General features: G+C 38.5%; 4 protein-coding genes across 4 annotated transcripts; 1 reads left to right on the top strand and 3 right to left on the bottom strand.

The window, feature by feature from the left end:
- The first annotated feature begins 25 nt into the window (after positions 1-25).
- Positions 26-5,551, top strand: hyls1 (HYLS1 centriolar and ciliogenesis associated). The gene is made up of 12 exons (XM_079483923.1): positions 26-141; positions 374-475; positions 584-697; positions 776-849; positions 938-1,176; positions 1,270-1,325; positions 4,226-4,386; positions 4,491-4,536; positions 4,701-4,764; positions 4,876-4,957; positions 5,105-5,131; positions 5,221-5,551. Exons 2-12 carry the CDS (start codon positions 376-378, stop codon positions 5,386-5,388), a joined length of 1,131 nt encoding a protein of 376 aa, XP_079340049.1. The 5' UTR covers positions 26-141; positions 374-375; the 3' UTR covers positions 5,389-5,551.
- Positions 5,359-7,761, bottom strand: mrpl4 (mitochondrial ribosomal protein L4). Its single transcript, XM_079482912.1, has 9 exons — positions 7,551-7,761; positions 7,288-7,369; positions 6,824-6,992; positions 6,653-6,704; positions 6,432-6,549; positions 6,190-6,296; positions 5,989-6,098; positions 5,842-5,915; positions 5,359-5,672 (listed from the first exon to the last, which is right to left on the bottom strand). Exons 1-9 carry the CDS (start codon positions 7,596-7,598, stop codon positions 5,527-5,529), a joined length of 906 nt encoding a protein of 301 aa, XP_079339038.1. The 5' UTR covers positions 7,599-7,761; the 3' UTR covers positions 5,359-5,526.
- A 662-nt stretch (positions 7,762-8,423) lies between these two features.
- cUnh6orf120 (chromosome Un C6orf120 homolog) lies at positions 8,424-10,312 on the bottom strand. Its single transcript, XM_079483742.1, has 2 exons — positions 10,207-10,312; positions 8,424-9,578 (listed from the first exon to the last, which is right to left on the bottom strand). The coding sequence occupies exon 2, from the start codon at positions 9,537-9,539 to the stop codon at positions 8,979-8,981; it is 561 nt and encodes a 186-aa protein (XP_079339868.1). The 5' UTR covers positions 9,540-9,578; positions 10,207-10,312; the 3' UTR covers positions 8,424-8,978.
- A 1,953-nt stretch (positions 10,313-12,265) lies between these two features.
- On the bottom strand, positions 12,266-14,482 carry krt95 (keratin 95; the record flags this gene model as incomplete). The annotated part of the gene is made up of 6 exons (XM_079483793.1): positions 12,266-12,490; positions 12,739-12,864; positions 13,235-13,396; positions 13,551-13,707; positions 13,831-13,913; positions 14,000-14,482. 6 exons carry the CDS (start codon positions 14,480-14,482, stop codon positions 12,266-12,268), a joined length of 1,236 nt encoding a protein of 411 aa, XP_079339919.1.
- Positions 14,483-15,495: the final 1,013 nt, after the last annotated feature.

The following is a 15,495-nucleotide window of genomic DNA, read 5'->3' as shown; positions in this document are numbered from 1 at the left end:
TGTAGAAGGTTTCCCATACACCAGAGGGCGCTAGAACCCGTTATGGACGCGCCCTCTTACTCGTCACTTTGTATTTTGAAAACGAAACCGCCGCCGTTGTCGTGACACTAAGGACAACAATCAAATCTGGCCGTTTTACAGGTGAGATAAACAGATCATTAACTGGGTTTTAACGTTCTTATATATCGCTGCCATTTTATATGTTTCCAAAACAATACTCACGTAAACATTTTTTACGCACCAACTCCGCGGAAAGATGTTGTCTCAACAGCGGGTTTTAACACAGCAAATAATGTTTCCTATTGAGTATAAAATATTATGCGATTGTCATCTGACAGTCATGAATAATAAACATGCGTCATTGTTTATCCAGAAATGGATCATCTCGACTTTTCAGAAGAGGAGATCCAGCAGCAGTTGGCTGCGCTTGGATACAACAATATTCCCAAACAAAGACTGCAGGAGTTCAAGCGAGGTGTGTATATTATCCTATTGTCACGTTTAACGCATACAAATGTATTTTACCTTTCATTTATATACGTTAACATAGAGATAATGATGTCATGTTATGAACCTCCACTAGATTTAGATCACCTAATTCGTCATGAAAAGTCAAAGAGTCACAGCTCGAGCGAGTGGAGCTCTCCTCCTGACAGCAGATCTGGAAAAAGTCCACCTGCGCTAGTCAAAGAGAAAGGTGAGTAGTCAGTCCTGCTTTATGTGATTTAAGGTCATAGCCTTTCCAGACACATGTTACTTTGCCTTTCTGTCTTAGTTCATTTGAACAACATTGGCCCCAGCCGGAACTATGCTCTCTTCAACACCAGTTCAGTGGGAAAACATCACGACGTATGTGATTCAAAACCTTAAATATACTTTAAACATTATGAACACTATTGGTTGTAGGCTTTATCTTTTTTCTCTTTTCCCCATCTAGATTTTAACCTCCACATTTAATGAGGAAGATATTAGAGATGCAAATCATTACTATGACTCATATTCAAAGCACTCAATAGCTCACAGACCTGCCCGGCCCTTCACAGCACCCAACAGACTTGAGACTGAGGAAAGACCTTCTGAAATCTTTTACTCAGTCTCAGATGCCAGTCATACCACAAGTCCTGAGAGGGAAAACTGGGCTCAGAAGAGACCAATGGTTAAAAGAAAAGTGCTAAGGTGGGAACTCATAACAAAAATATGTTTTTCTGATGTTATATCATCTCTGTACATTAAAATCATGTGCATTAAAAAAATTATTTGTTCATTTAGAAAATATCAAGGCCAGTCTCATGTCTGCGATGAGTCCACACACAGTGAAGATTCTGGTAAGTACAGATATGCTTTGTGATTCTTTTATGTTGCAATAAAACCTCCCACACACCAGGTGCCGCCATTGGCCTCATAACCCTATATAGGTTCTTCAGAGTAATCTTCTTAGTTACATTCCCCCTCCTTTCCAGCCATCTGCTTTGGTTCTGGAGCTTAGTTCATGTTCTTACTTCAAGGATGTATAAAGGTTTTGACAGTCGTTTGGAATATGAAAACAATGAAGATAAGGGATCCCAGTCATCATCCTTCTGGACAGATGAGGAGAGTGAGAAGGAAGACAACAAAAAGATTGTCAGAGAGCTTGAAAAAGATAGCAAGACTGAGGAGGAATATCTTGTAATGACATGTGGCGATAAAGAAGAGATAAAGGATACGTTCGACGGAAACATTCTGGGAAAGGACAACTGTATTCAGGCTGAGACAAATCCTAAGGCTGATGAATACGAAAACAAAGAGGAGAGAGAATTGTTCATTGATGAAGATGAAAACGATAAAAGCGCAGAGAAAACAAGAACAGAGACAGAGGGGGAAAGTGAGGAAGAGGAGGCGAATGAAGAGCAGGTAGAAGGTGAAAAGAGTGAAGAGGAATGCAAAGAAGAGGACACAGAAACCGACAGTGAAGAGGAAAAGGGGGACGCAAAAGAAAGAAAAGAACGTGAAGAGGAAGAAAGTGATGAAAATAAGAGTGAATATGAAGAAGGGGAGTATGAAGAAGGGGAGTGCGAAGAAATGGACACTGGAATGGAAATTGAAGCTCAAGAAGGAAAAGAAAGCAAAGAGGAAGAAAGTGATGAGAAAATTGAAAATAAGAGTGAATATGAAGAAGGGGACACTGGAACAGAGAGTGAAGAGGAAAGTGATGAAGAGCTAGGAGGAAAAGAGAGTAAAATTGATGAAAAAAGAGAAGTAAAAAGTAGTAATTACGAGGAAGATGATAGTAAAGAAGAGAACAACTGGACACAGAATAAGGTAGAAGAGATTGATGTAAGTACAATGAAGAGGAAAATGTTTAAAGAGTCGGAAGAGAATGGGGAGCATATGAGTGAGGATGGTAGTAAAGAGAAGAGTGAGTGCTTTGTCAGCGAAGAGACCACAGAGAATGAAAAGAGAAAAGCTCAAAATTATGATTCAGAAAGTGAAGAGAGCGAGTCTTCAAAAGAATGCTTAAATGGTGAGCAAAGGTGTACAGATTCATTGAGTGAGGGAGAGTGGAGTGAAGAAGAGAGAGAACGTGATGAAAAGAGAGCGAGTCACCGTATAGAAATGAGTGAGGAGAACAGTTATTTTCCAGAGCAAGAATATAAAGACAAGGATGAAGGGAGGGGTAAGGAAAGAGATAATACAACTTGTGCATCAGATGGCAGAGTTGTGAGGTACAGTAGTGAAGACAAAAGTACAGAGAGCTCAGAGATTAACAAAGAGTACGAGATTAAACGTAACAGTGATGAAGAAATTAGTAAAAAAGAGGTACAAACAGACAAAGAAGAGGAAGACGAATGTTTGATAAAAGAGATAACTGAGGAAGACGATGAGAAGACGAATAATTGTAGAGGAGATAAAAACAACGAAGAGGATAAAATGGAATGTTCTGTAAATAACAATGAAATGTATTTTGCCCCTGAAATAAAAAATGAAAAAAAAGGAGAATATTGCATCAGTGAGAGCAGTGAGGAGGAACTCATTGAGAGATGGCCTATAAGATATGAACCTGAGACTGGGGTGGAAGAGAAGAAACAGTGGATCATGATGATGAATGATGATGCCACTGACAGACGTAAAGCGGAACAATTCACCTCCATTGCAGAGACAAAAGACGTTTCTAAAGGAGTAAGCGAGGTCGAAGATGATGGAGAATGTTCTTTTGATGAAGCATATGCATGTGAGATTACCACCGTTAGTCCAAGCGTTATTGAGGAACGGGAGGGATATCATCAAAACCAAAAGTCATGCATGAGTGATGACCAAGAGCATGATGGAGATGAACAGGTAAAACAACAGAAGAAAAATAAAGAGATTGAGAAAGACATTCCTGAGTATTTTCGCGACATGGGTCTAAGCAGCCCTGCAGCAAGTATCTTAACGTCTGGTTATGGAACATACAGACCAGACTCGTCTAAAGATGGAGAGGATGTAGATTATAGAGATGACTGTACTCTGGCTGGATTAGAAGAAGAGAATGTTGCACAGGATTATGATGATGTCCACTTTCCAATGTGGGTTAAAAACAATCCATCCCTGGAGACATCTCAATCTGAAGTTCCTGCCGAGTTTTCAGAGAGACATGCTCGTAGAACTGAAAGCAGGCGAGATGTAACCATGCACGATATCGATCAAGGTCTTGGGGAGTCTGTAGTCTCAGATTCTCAGCCCAACCAGATTCCAGCTGAGTGTGGTGAAGGCATCAGTCCCCAAAATAAAGACATTGGGACACAAAATGTCTGTTTCGATGATATTTGGGAGGTGGCAGCACTGAGAGGAAATGTTGACCATCCTTTTAATATAAGAGACAGGAGAAGCAAGATCAATAGGAGATCAAAAGAGAAGCAATATGATGGACATGAGGATGACAACAACAGCAGAAAGGAGAAGACAATAAAAACATATAATGGCTACTTTGGTCTGTTAGACTTCTTTAAAAGTGATATGCTTGTTTGTAGGTTCAGAAGTAACGCAGAAAAGTGGAGGGCTGCATTTATTATAATCCCTATTTACGCAAAACAGTAACATTTGGTAGATGATTTTGCTTTTGTGCTTCTGCACATTTTAGTGCTGTGAACATTACGTTTACGTTCTGTTTAGATTACTCTTAATGTGTTTAAACGGCTTTATATTTATATAGTTGAAGTTTTAATTACATTTTTTTGTTCATTGAATTGATAGTATTAACATGTTGTAGGTTCAGTTACTGAGCTGGAGGAACGCCTGGACCACATGCAGATTGGTGCACCTCGTGTGCCATATGATTCTGGGAGTGAAGAGGCAGAGAACTATAGCGACAGATCCAGTTCTGCCACAGATGAAGCCCCAAGTGCCTTCCAAGAATACATTAAGGGCATGGTCAGTATATAAAGAAACATATTCTGTACGATAAGGAGCTTTAATAATGCGGCTCATGCTCACAGCATTTTGTGCCCTTTTATAATTGTTTTTCCCTGTCACAGACAAGATCGCACAGTGAGAGTGATATCCGACCTCGTCCCAAATCATGTAAGCTGTTTTGTTGTTTTTGATCACTTTTCATAACGAAGTTATTCTATATTTCTATATTATTCTATATAACTATAACTATTTTCTATTTCTGTGAGTTATTATAGTCATAAGTCACGTTTATGTATTTACGTACCACAAGTTGTTTTTCATTTTTCTTTTAGTTATACGGCCAGTTTTGGATCATCCTCACACCAGGAACTGGAAGAAATCTGATCCAGTCACAAAGTAATAACTAATTATTTTTTACTTAATCTTATAACATTTAGCACTGAACTGAGTGTTTTAAAAAATAAAACCATTGAGCACCACATATTAATGTGAACTTTGGTTTCTCAGATATTTCCAGTATAAGCAAGAATGGGAGATGTTTAAACCTCCAGGAGAGAAGAGCAGGAAGGAGCTGCACTGGGCCATCAGGGTATCCGCGTTCCTGTGAATTGTATTACTCATGTTACAGTTCTAGATTGTATTTTTGACACACATAGATATTTCTGTTCATAATAAGAATTATTAAAGTGTTTAAGTACAGATTATTAGGTTACTAAAATGTTGTTTTTGTCTATAGGAACGACTTCTTTATCAGCCTCCACCAGTAAGCAATAAACCACTATATTTTTCTATTTAATGCCATTACCTGCTTGACGCGATGTCCAGATTCTGATCATTCTGTTGTCATTTCAGACGAGACCCCAGAAGACATACATCCCCAACAATTATGTAGTTCCAACAGAAAAGAAGCGATCTTCACTCCGATGGGAGATCCGACATGATTTAGCACATGGCATTATTCCAAAAAAACCTCAAACCCCTGACAGAGAGGATGTTTCACTAATGCCTTTCACATTTTAATTTGTATTATATTATTCATGCTATTATTTATTCCTTTAACATTTGTTAATGTGTGTGGTATGTGTGAAATGAGACATCTGGATCATTGTTGTAATTAAATAAACATTTTTAATACATTTTAAAAGGTCTGTTTGTTGTTTACGGCAGGTCATTGTAGGGCAGTTTAAAAGGATAGAGAGGAGAGTAACGCACATCATGCCAAAGAAGCTTATTTTCTAGAAATTTGACAGTCTCCAGGGTGAGAACAAGACTCTCATGTTTTAGAATGCTGTGGACGTTAAGACCTGTAAAATAAAAACCAGTATTTTTATTCTCAAAGATCACATTTGCCTTCACAACTGAGCTTTAATACAAAATTCACTTTCATCTGCCTATGTTTGGTCACTTAATTAAAACGGCAGTGTTTTTTCTCTACATAATCGACTCTTAACACATTGATCTACTGAAGTTTACCTATGGCTGGAATGACATTCACTGTCATCAAATTTTCAGTAGCTTTAAGAAGGTTCTGAGGAAATTCATCACCTCTGAAACACATGTAAAACATTGTCAAAAACAAATGGGCGACAATGGGATAAACATCTGCTCTTGCAAACTTACACATCAACAATGAGAACTGAGTCCCCCCATTGTCTTTGTTTGATCAGGTCCATTAGGTAGGCAGGGTCTGGAGTGGGAATCTCCAACGAGTCCACAATATGAAGGTAATCCTGGGGAAACAATGATGATTTTCATGTTAAGATTCAATTGTAAAACTTAACAATTACATCTAAACAAAAAGTTTAGATGAAACCCACACACCTGTGCCAGCTTGGAAGTCAGGGCAATTTTCAAACCTTGTACTCGCATTTTCATGGGTAACATGTAGTAATAGCTGGTTGGTCCACGTGGACCATGGGCTACTCCTCCTGAATTGGCAAGGGGCATTTGTTAAGTAATTCAATAGGTCCAATAATAAATTATCGTAAATGTGCACGTTAAAAATGTTTTGGACCAAAATAAACTTATATAACACATGTAATGTGAAAAAGCCTGTATCTCACCTCCCCTCCAGTGTGGAGCACGAATGCTTCCTTGGCGTGCCCGACCACTTCCTTTCTGATTCCATGGTTTCCTGCCGCCACCACTGACCTCAGCTCTAGACTTGACCTTTGCATGGCTCTGCATACAAAAAAAGGGGTTTAAAGAAGAAAATTAACAACATTTTCTGAAAAAACATTGAAAGGACAAAACAGCATCTCCTAGCTGACAAACGAGCACTCACTATTCTTTTGAAATTTCGTTGCCAGACCTCAACAGCATGAAGAATATCCAACCTAGTAACCAGAGCAAACGTACCATGCATTAACTTAAATTACTCCTACTGTGCACATGTGTTAATAACATGAATCACAGATCTGTGCTTAAATATGACATTTAGCACAGTATGAGTTACCTGACAGGCACAGAGAAGACATCAGGGTGGAGGTCAACCACACCAAGGGTTTCACTGTCACAACTGTTTAAAGAATGAAGCCATGTCTGAGAGGGTGCCAGGTGAGCTGGAATTTCAGCCTCACATCTGCGCAGCAATGGATGTTCAGAGCCGGATGGAGGAGGCCTTTCTGAAACAAAACAATTTCACATTTAACACATTTTACATGCATTGGAAAACTACATTACATGGTAAATGGATCTAGGATAGAGAATACTCATCTAGCTGATAAACAAGTATAAATTGAGTTAGTTATTTTTACTTTTAAATTGTGCAATAAGCCTTTATAATCTTTTCCATTTGACAGTGGTGTAAAATGGTGTCTATTGAGTAGAGGATGGGTTAAGTTGTTAACACTTTATAGCCAGAACAAGTCACAATCTAATTTCAATAATACTTTTTTAAAGAAAGAAAGCTGAGCTTACTTTCTCGAGGGACTCCGATGAGATTTGAAGGAAGTCGCAGATTTGATGGAAGTGCGCTTTCTCCAGAGACAGAAGAGATGAACTGGTTTAAGAAATGAATAACAGATTTAAGACCAAAACAAAACCCACGATAACTCGAGAGCACTTGCATTACGAAAATCACTCGTCTTTCATTGGCCAATACATCGGTTGTTACTGGCTATTGTAAAATAAATATTAATACATCATAAACAAAGGTCCTGCAAATGATTTTGCTTACTCACTCTTTTAACAACAGTTCTCCCACATATCGCCACCGTGGCACGAAACATGATGGGGGCTAAATACAATTAAAAAGAGTCCTAATCTATCCTTCTGGCATTATTTGGTTTAACAGCTTGCTTAACAGAAGGTCGCGGGACGGTTTGCGCAAACTTCCGTCCACTCCATATGACGTCAGATGGGCGTTTGGCTCTTGAATAATACGCCACATTTAAAAAAAACGCCATATTTCGGTAATATATGCAGGGTTTCGATCTTAGTTCATATTCATAACTAAAACTAAATGTATTTTGAAAACCAAACGCAACACTATAACTTACGTTAGTTATGGGTGGAACTCTTTCTGTAATAACATGTTACGCCTATTTTCAGGGAGTTTTCATGTAACGTTAGTTAGTACCTAGCACAAAGTATGCTACACGTTACAAAACAAAGTACATTGTGAATAACACTGCAGGCATTACAAACTAACTATAAGCAAAATACATATCATAGTTGATTTAATGCAGTGCTTCTCGGTGCTTGTAAGGTGTAGCAGTAATGCAGGGAAGCGTGATCTAGGCTAAATCAAAATGCTAAAACCTTAATTAGAAATCTTACTGCAAGAGACTAAGCTGACTATGCAGATTTTGTTACAATCTTCAATGTCAAATGTAAATAGAATACTGTGTTATGGAATTTCGTTTTAAAACCATTGCAAACTAGCAGTTCATGTTTATCATCATTTAGTGCAAAGCAACAATCCACTTACATATTTATTATCTATGTTGCTTTTATAATTTGTCTATCAAGATACAAAAATAAAAGCCTTGGAACGCGTTCAGGATGTTTTTTGGGAGTTTGACAAACACTACTTTCCATCATATTTTGAACCTATTGACATTTATTATAAAGTACTAAACACATTGTTCGCAACCGTAGCATCTAAACAGGACATCATATTTATCAAAATTACAACTTCTTAAATGATGTGGATTTAGTGCAATTGTCAAAAATAAGTGATTCCTTTATTTGTATCTTACAACTACAGGCATGGAAGATTTTTCTTCACATTAGGCACAGCTTACAACCCTTGTCACAAGGTGGTTTGTGTGATTGCATAGTGCAGTTTAAAACCTAGAATTCACTAGCCTAGGTCAATAAAAACAAATAAACGCACCACACAAACAAATTTTGATTCTGTCAATAAAATGTTGTTTTAAACATAATAAGTGCAGTCAGTTGTATTGATATGCCGTCTAATTTTACTAGCAAATGTATAATTTGCATAAGAACAAAATTATAAATGTACATGTTACTTAACCGAATGGTGGTGACTCGCAATGTAAAAGTTACCAATTACTGTACTTTGTCAAAATGTTGATAAAAATATATTGTATTTCATCTAAATGGGTAGAATGTGGTAAGTGTAGTATTTTGGCACATCAAAATTAGAACAAAATTTCAAGTATGATCTTAAGAATCCCAATTAGTATAGTCCATAGAATTGATTCCTCCTCATCCATCTCTTCCTCAGGACCCTGAGTGTGCTGAGACTGACCAGGAGTCTCATCTGAGAAATAAGAGTTTTTCCCAATTTCATCTGCTGTCAGTGCTGTCTGGTCGTAAAACACCTTCATCTCAAACTCGCTCTCCATGTAAGAGGGATGTCCGTAGATCCCGATTCCAACAGGCCTAACAAAATCCCCAGGGACCACTACCACATCCTGGCCACAGGTGGTTGACTGAAGCTTGTAGGTATCAAAATTTGGCCGCAGCGTCTTGTCGGAGATGTAGAGATCTGCATCTCCTTTGAGGCTTTGCATGTGTAAGATAATGCGTCCCTCATGGTTGAGACGCAGGTAGCTGTAGTTCCCTGCACCAATGTGGCCTTGCACAACATGGAGAAGAACCCATTCTTCAGGCACAGAGGTCTCTTCTGGGTGCTGCTGAAAACCCAGGGCTTGAGAGACGACAACCAACACTAACAAACCACCCAAGAACAGCACCATGGTCACTGTTGCCAGACCCCCACTTCACCTGACAGCAGCCTGCAACACAAAATTAAATTGACATTAGACTTTAGACTGAGAAATGGCGTATGGGCACACTTTTCCTCCAAGATAATTATAACAGCCTTCCTCCATTATCTATAGCTTGCATATCCAGGAAACGACACCACTTGACTCTACTCACGTCATACATCTAGGCGGACAGCTGCGTTATCGACAAGATGTTAAAAATATCTAGCACTATATTTAAGCAGACAGAGGTCTCATTACAGTTAAATTTAAAATAATATTTAAATTAAAATAAAAGTACTATAACCAAATGGCCCACAAACGTCCCGGAAGTATGAGAAAATGTGAAGCAATCAGTGAAAAATCTACGTTAATAACACACAAATCTCAGAACATACACCTGCCCTCGGAAAAGCTATTACTTACATACATCATACGACATCGGCCTACAAAATAATTCTAACAACGCGATAGACAACGAAACATCCAGTCTCTAAATGAAAACGCAAATTAGATTGAAAAAACTTGCACAAAAGATCACGGCAGCTACTTAGCTAGCTGGCTAACGGACATGGTCAGTAGTTCTCATAAAATGATAGGTATACGTAATGAACGCCGATTTCTTTAATATTCTCTGATAAGTATGTTGTTATGTTACCGATGCATTGTCAAAAATAATCCATGGTCAAAGTATTTCGGCGTCGTTATGGTTAGAATTGTCTGTTACAGGTGTTTAGTTGGCTACTTGACGGTCTAGGACTTGATGCAAAAGCGCGAAATAGCGCCATCTGTACAGCCGGAGGATAATACTCGCCCCACGCCTACCAAATGTTATGAATTGTATCTATCAGTTATTCATATACTGTAAGATATTAATATTAGGCCTAATAAAAACGATTACACTACACATTGGAATAGAAATTTAAATGGAAATGTGTACAATTTATATATAGTATAGCAAACTTTTAAAAAGCAAACCCCTTTATTATTACTAAATACTAAAATACACGCCTATGTACACACAAATAATGCTCTTTGGAATGTTTTATTGGTTTGTTTTTAAACATTTATGCTAAACTGGCAATATTAGAGAGGGCAGGAAAACTGTCACGTGGCCTACCGGCCTTCACTACAACAGCACTTTTGAGTGTTATATTGTTTAATCTTTTATTGTTACTCAACCGCAAATGGTGCATTACAGATAACAAATTAAAAATAAATATTTAGCATTTTTGGGCACTTTGTCTACAAAAGAGCGGTTTCCCGGACAGGATTTAAACTAGTCCCAGACTAAAATGTTAGAGGCGTCTTAAACGAAACGAATTTATAACTTTAAATATATCAGTGCGTTTGTGGTGCACACCAGTAATGTTTTTTGTAAAGTATGCTTTTTAACTGGTGTCATATACACTAGAGGGCGCGTTCCGTGCACTACACTTGATTCAACTTGCATTCTGACACCACGAGCTCTCGACGGGTGCAGTGGCGCGCGCCTGTAATCCAAGCTACTGGGAGTCTGAGGCTGGTGGATCGTTTGAGTTCAGGGGTTCTGGGCTGCAGTGGACTATGTCGATCGGGTGTCCGCACTAAGTTCGGTATCGATATGGTGCTCCTGGGGGAGCCCGGGACTACCAGGTCGTCTAAGGAGGGGTGAACCGGTCCAGGTCGGAAACGGAGCAGGTCAAAACCCCCGTGCCGATCAGTAGAGGGATCGCGCCTGTGAATAGACACTGCACTACAGCCTGAGCAATACAGCGAGACCCAATCTTTTGAGTTTATATTCGTCACAGAGACACGATATGATTAGACATATTGTAAAATATACGAGTTATCGCACTGGCTACAAATTTAGCTTTTTATTGTTTACAATTGTATTAAAAATCGTATTAAATTGTTGTGCCCTTCTGCGGGTTCAGTGGCGTTATATCGCCCCCTCTGGAAAGCGTGTGACATTTCTGTGTAAATGATTTGCTTGCGCATTAGATGGCCGAAAGGATTCGCTGTTTCACACCCAAAAATGTTTCCAAACATGAGCCCTTTTTGGAGTAGCATTTTAAATATATAGATTTTAAAGTTTTAAACGCACATTATTATAAAGATTTATAAAAGCAGATATGCGTTATAAAATAAATGGAATACAAATTAATACCAAAGTAGGCAATGGGTTTCCAAAAAACATTTTATACTGATTTAACGTTATTTTATCCTGATAATAATCAATCATTAATCTTAGTAATGCATAAGTGCACTCTACTCAAGCTTGTGCCCTTTTTGAAGCATTAAGTGTGAAATCTGAACTATATTCACAGAAAAAATGAAGATAAGATTGATAAATATCAAAGAAACAGAAGTGAAATACTGGTATTGAACTTTATTGAGGATTACACATTAAGAATCTCTCAGCCAGCCCAGCAGGCCCATATTGGCTTAATGGGGAAATAAATCCACTATGATTCTGTGGTTTTATCTGACTTCTTTACATGTGAATACTGTATCCGCAGGTGTTGTGCACACATAGGTTGAAGTACATGTCCCTCCTGAGGATGAGAAACGTAGATATTTAATAAATAACACACAACACCACCCTCACAGAAAAGGTGCTTTAGTTACCTTGAACTGGAAACCTAGAACAGGAAAAAGATGTAATAGATTAGGGTTTGTTTACATGTTTGCATGACAAAAGACCAATATCATTGTGATGCTGGGAAAAGATGAACTTACTTAATGTCCTGATTTTCCAGCAGGCACCTGTAGGTGGCGATCTCCTTCTCCAGGCGGCTCTTGATGTCCAGCAGTGCAGCATAGGCTTGGCCCTGTTGTTCAATGCCATTGCGCACCTGACACAGTTCTGTTTCCAGTATGTTGATATGCTTCTGGAATTCAGCTAACATCGCACTGTACCGAGCCTCTGTGTCTGCCAGTGAACACTCCAATGCAGATTTCTATGTCAATTAACAGAAGAGGTGAAAAAATACATTTATTATTGCAATAATTCATAGACACTGAGCTGGAAGTTCAAAATACTTGAATGTGTCGAACGGTTTAGTTTAACTGCCACCTGGTGGACGATTAAAGATTACTGTCATTTTATATTTGGGTCAGATTATGTTTAATGAAAAAAAACCCATCCATAATCTATTCCTTTTTCCTTCTCCCACCTTCCACATTTCCAGTTTTCCACCCATTTTACCTTGTTGATTTGAGACTGTAGCTCGATCTCTAGGCACTGCAGTGTGCGTCGCAAATCTGCAACCTGTGACCTGGAGGTTTCCATGCACTCTGTGTTGCTGGCCACATCTTTGCACAGCTGTGCCAACTTAAAGAGTCAGAAAATACAAACAACATGATTAAAAGAATAATTAATGTAAGGAGAGTTCATCTTATTTTCATAATTTATCCTTGTCATTTCAAAGCTGTATGACTTTCTTTCTTCTGCAGAACACAAAAGAAGGTATTCTGAAGAATGTTGGGAACCAAACAACACTGCATTGATAATTATTGTAATCAGAGACATCAAAATACCTTCTTTTGGAATTGGGATCCACAAAAGAAAGGGTTTGAACAACATATGGGTAAAAAATTATGATGGAATTTGTATTTAATGTGTTTTAATGTTTTGTGAGATTAAAGTGAGATCATAATGGCAAATTCCTTTAAAAAGCAAAGGACACAAAGACAAATCTCACCTTCTCTTTGAACCAGCACTCGTGTTCCTCACGATGTTTACCAATAATAGCCTCATAATGACAACGAATTTCTTCTAAAACTTTGTTCAGGTCTTGCTGTGGAGCAGCATCCACTTCCACACACACAGTGCCGGTCAGCTGACACATCAATGCTGCTACATTCTGTAAGCACACAATGTTCAATTATAAGGTATTTCACTGAAACAATTATTCACAATTGTCTCATTTGTATACATAAACCAAAAAAGTAATGTGATTTGATCCATTGTACACAAGAACTTTGCATATGTTACAAGGCCCCATAACTGTAACAAACCTCCTGGTGGTTGGCTTTCAAGCATGCCAGATCCTCTAGCAGACCTTCAATCTGATTCTCCAGATTGGCCTTTGTCAAGGTCATCTGGTCCAACAAGCGACGCAGGTTACAGATGTCAGCTTCCACAGATTTGCGCATGGCCAACTCATGCTCATATCTGATAAGTGGATAGGTCGGATAAAGAAGAAAATACGAATCATTATTTAAATATGGCTAATGTAATCTGTGTACAACATGCTGTACTTCAAAAGCTCTTGGCATTTTTAAAACGACATCTCACTTCATCCTGAAGTCATCAGCAGCAAGTTTAGAGTTGTCGATCTGCAGGAGGATGTTGGCGATGTTGACTTTAGCATCTTTAATCTAAAATATAGACCATTGATATATCAATGCATCAGTGTATAACGTATATTATCACATAGAGATATGTTTCTGCTAATTCTTTGTACCTTTTCCTGGAGACAGTTGATAGTGTTAATGTAGCAGCTGTAGTCCCTCTGACAGATGGGTCTCTTCTTCTCATAATACTCCCTGATCAGCCGCTCCAGATTGGCATTGGCAGCCTCCAGAGATCGCACCTTCTCAAGGTAGCAAGCTAGACGATCGTTCAGGTTCTGCATGGTGATCTTCTCGTTCAGTTGGTGATAGTCATCATTCCTGCCATAGCAACCTCCAGCAAGGATTCCAGAACCTCCACTATTACACACTCCAGCATAATATCCTCGTCCTCTGCCGATTTTGCACTGCAGGTCAGGGAAGCAGCCGCCTTGGCGAAAAGAGGAGATGCGGACGTTTCCTCCAAGGCTGCAGCCGTACACGCTGTAGGCTTTGGGTGCACAGAGAGGAACTGTACCACATCGACGTGCAATGATTATGGAGTTTGAAGTCACAGCCTTGGGACTAGGGCAGGATGCACGGACAGAGCACGACATGGTCGATGGATGCTGAGATGCACTAAGATGCAGCAAGAAACTGTTTTCCAGAAGGTTTCCAGAAGTGGAAACTTGGAACCCAATTTTGATCTCTTATAGTTGAAGCTTAAAGGCGGGTCCTGTGTTTTGTGGAAGGGAGAGGGAAGGAATTTGTGTGTGCAGTTGTCTGTGTAGCCAAGGAGTGCTGAAACCCGTGGATCAGGAAACTTCAAGGAAATTTCTGGAATATCCTCACCCTGAAATTTACAGAGGGAGTCCAATGAAACTAGCGTTGACACACACTGAGTTTTGTTTGTGTGGGTGACTGTCCTTACAAGAGGAAAATTTTACAATAGAATTGTATTCAGTTATGTAGTATAGAGCTCTTTGGATGATGTTAACAATTCTGGTTCAACGCTGGTCCAGATTAATTTCATGTTTCAGTTCTTAACAGTACACAAATGTGTGAACAAAATACAACAAACAGATTTTTTTTACAGATTTAGAATGTTATTGAATTTGTACTTTTTCATAAATAAGATTAAGAAATACTGCTAATAAATAAATAAATAAAAACCGAAACCAGAAGTATTTAAACCTTGCAAAGTGGTCTATAAAATCATCTGAAATCAAGAGGCCAAATTCTTGCAGTGTGTAAAGAAATAGATTTGAACCTGCACATCTGTGCTTTGGTACAACAGCGAATATGAAAGAACTCCTTAAACCTTCAGTGGATTAAATGAAATAAAAATGTTAAACAGTGTTGGAAAAACTACACGCATTCATAAAAATGCACAACACATGCATTTAAAAAAACTGTACAAGCTCACAAACATTTTACATTTAGTCATTTAGCAGATTATTTTATCCAAGGCGATTTACAAATGAGGTAAACAATGGAAGCAATTGCAACAACATAAGGACAACAAAAAGCATAAGTGCAATAAAACTGGTCTCATATTACACCAATTATTCAGTTTTTATAATTCATAATAAGTAGATGAACTGTTATGGGTTATATAAACTAATATTGC

The sequence above is a fragment of the Barbatula barbatula genome (assembly GCF_947034865.1).
Source record: "Barbatula barbatula genome assembly, chromosome: 20".
Taxonomy (NCBI): Eukaryota; Metazoa; Chordata; class Actinopteri; order Cypriniformes; family Nemacheilidae; genus Barbatula; species Barbatula barbatula.
The sequence above is the reverse complement of the archived record's forward strand: the minus strand, read 5'-3'. Positions and strand labels throughout refer to the sequence as shown.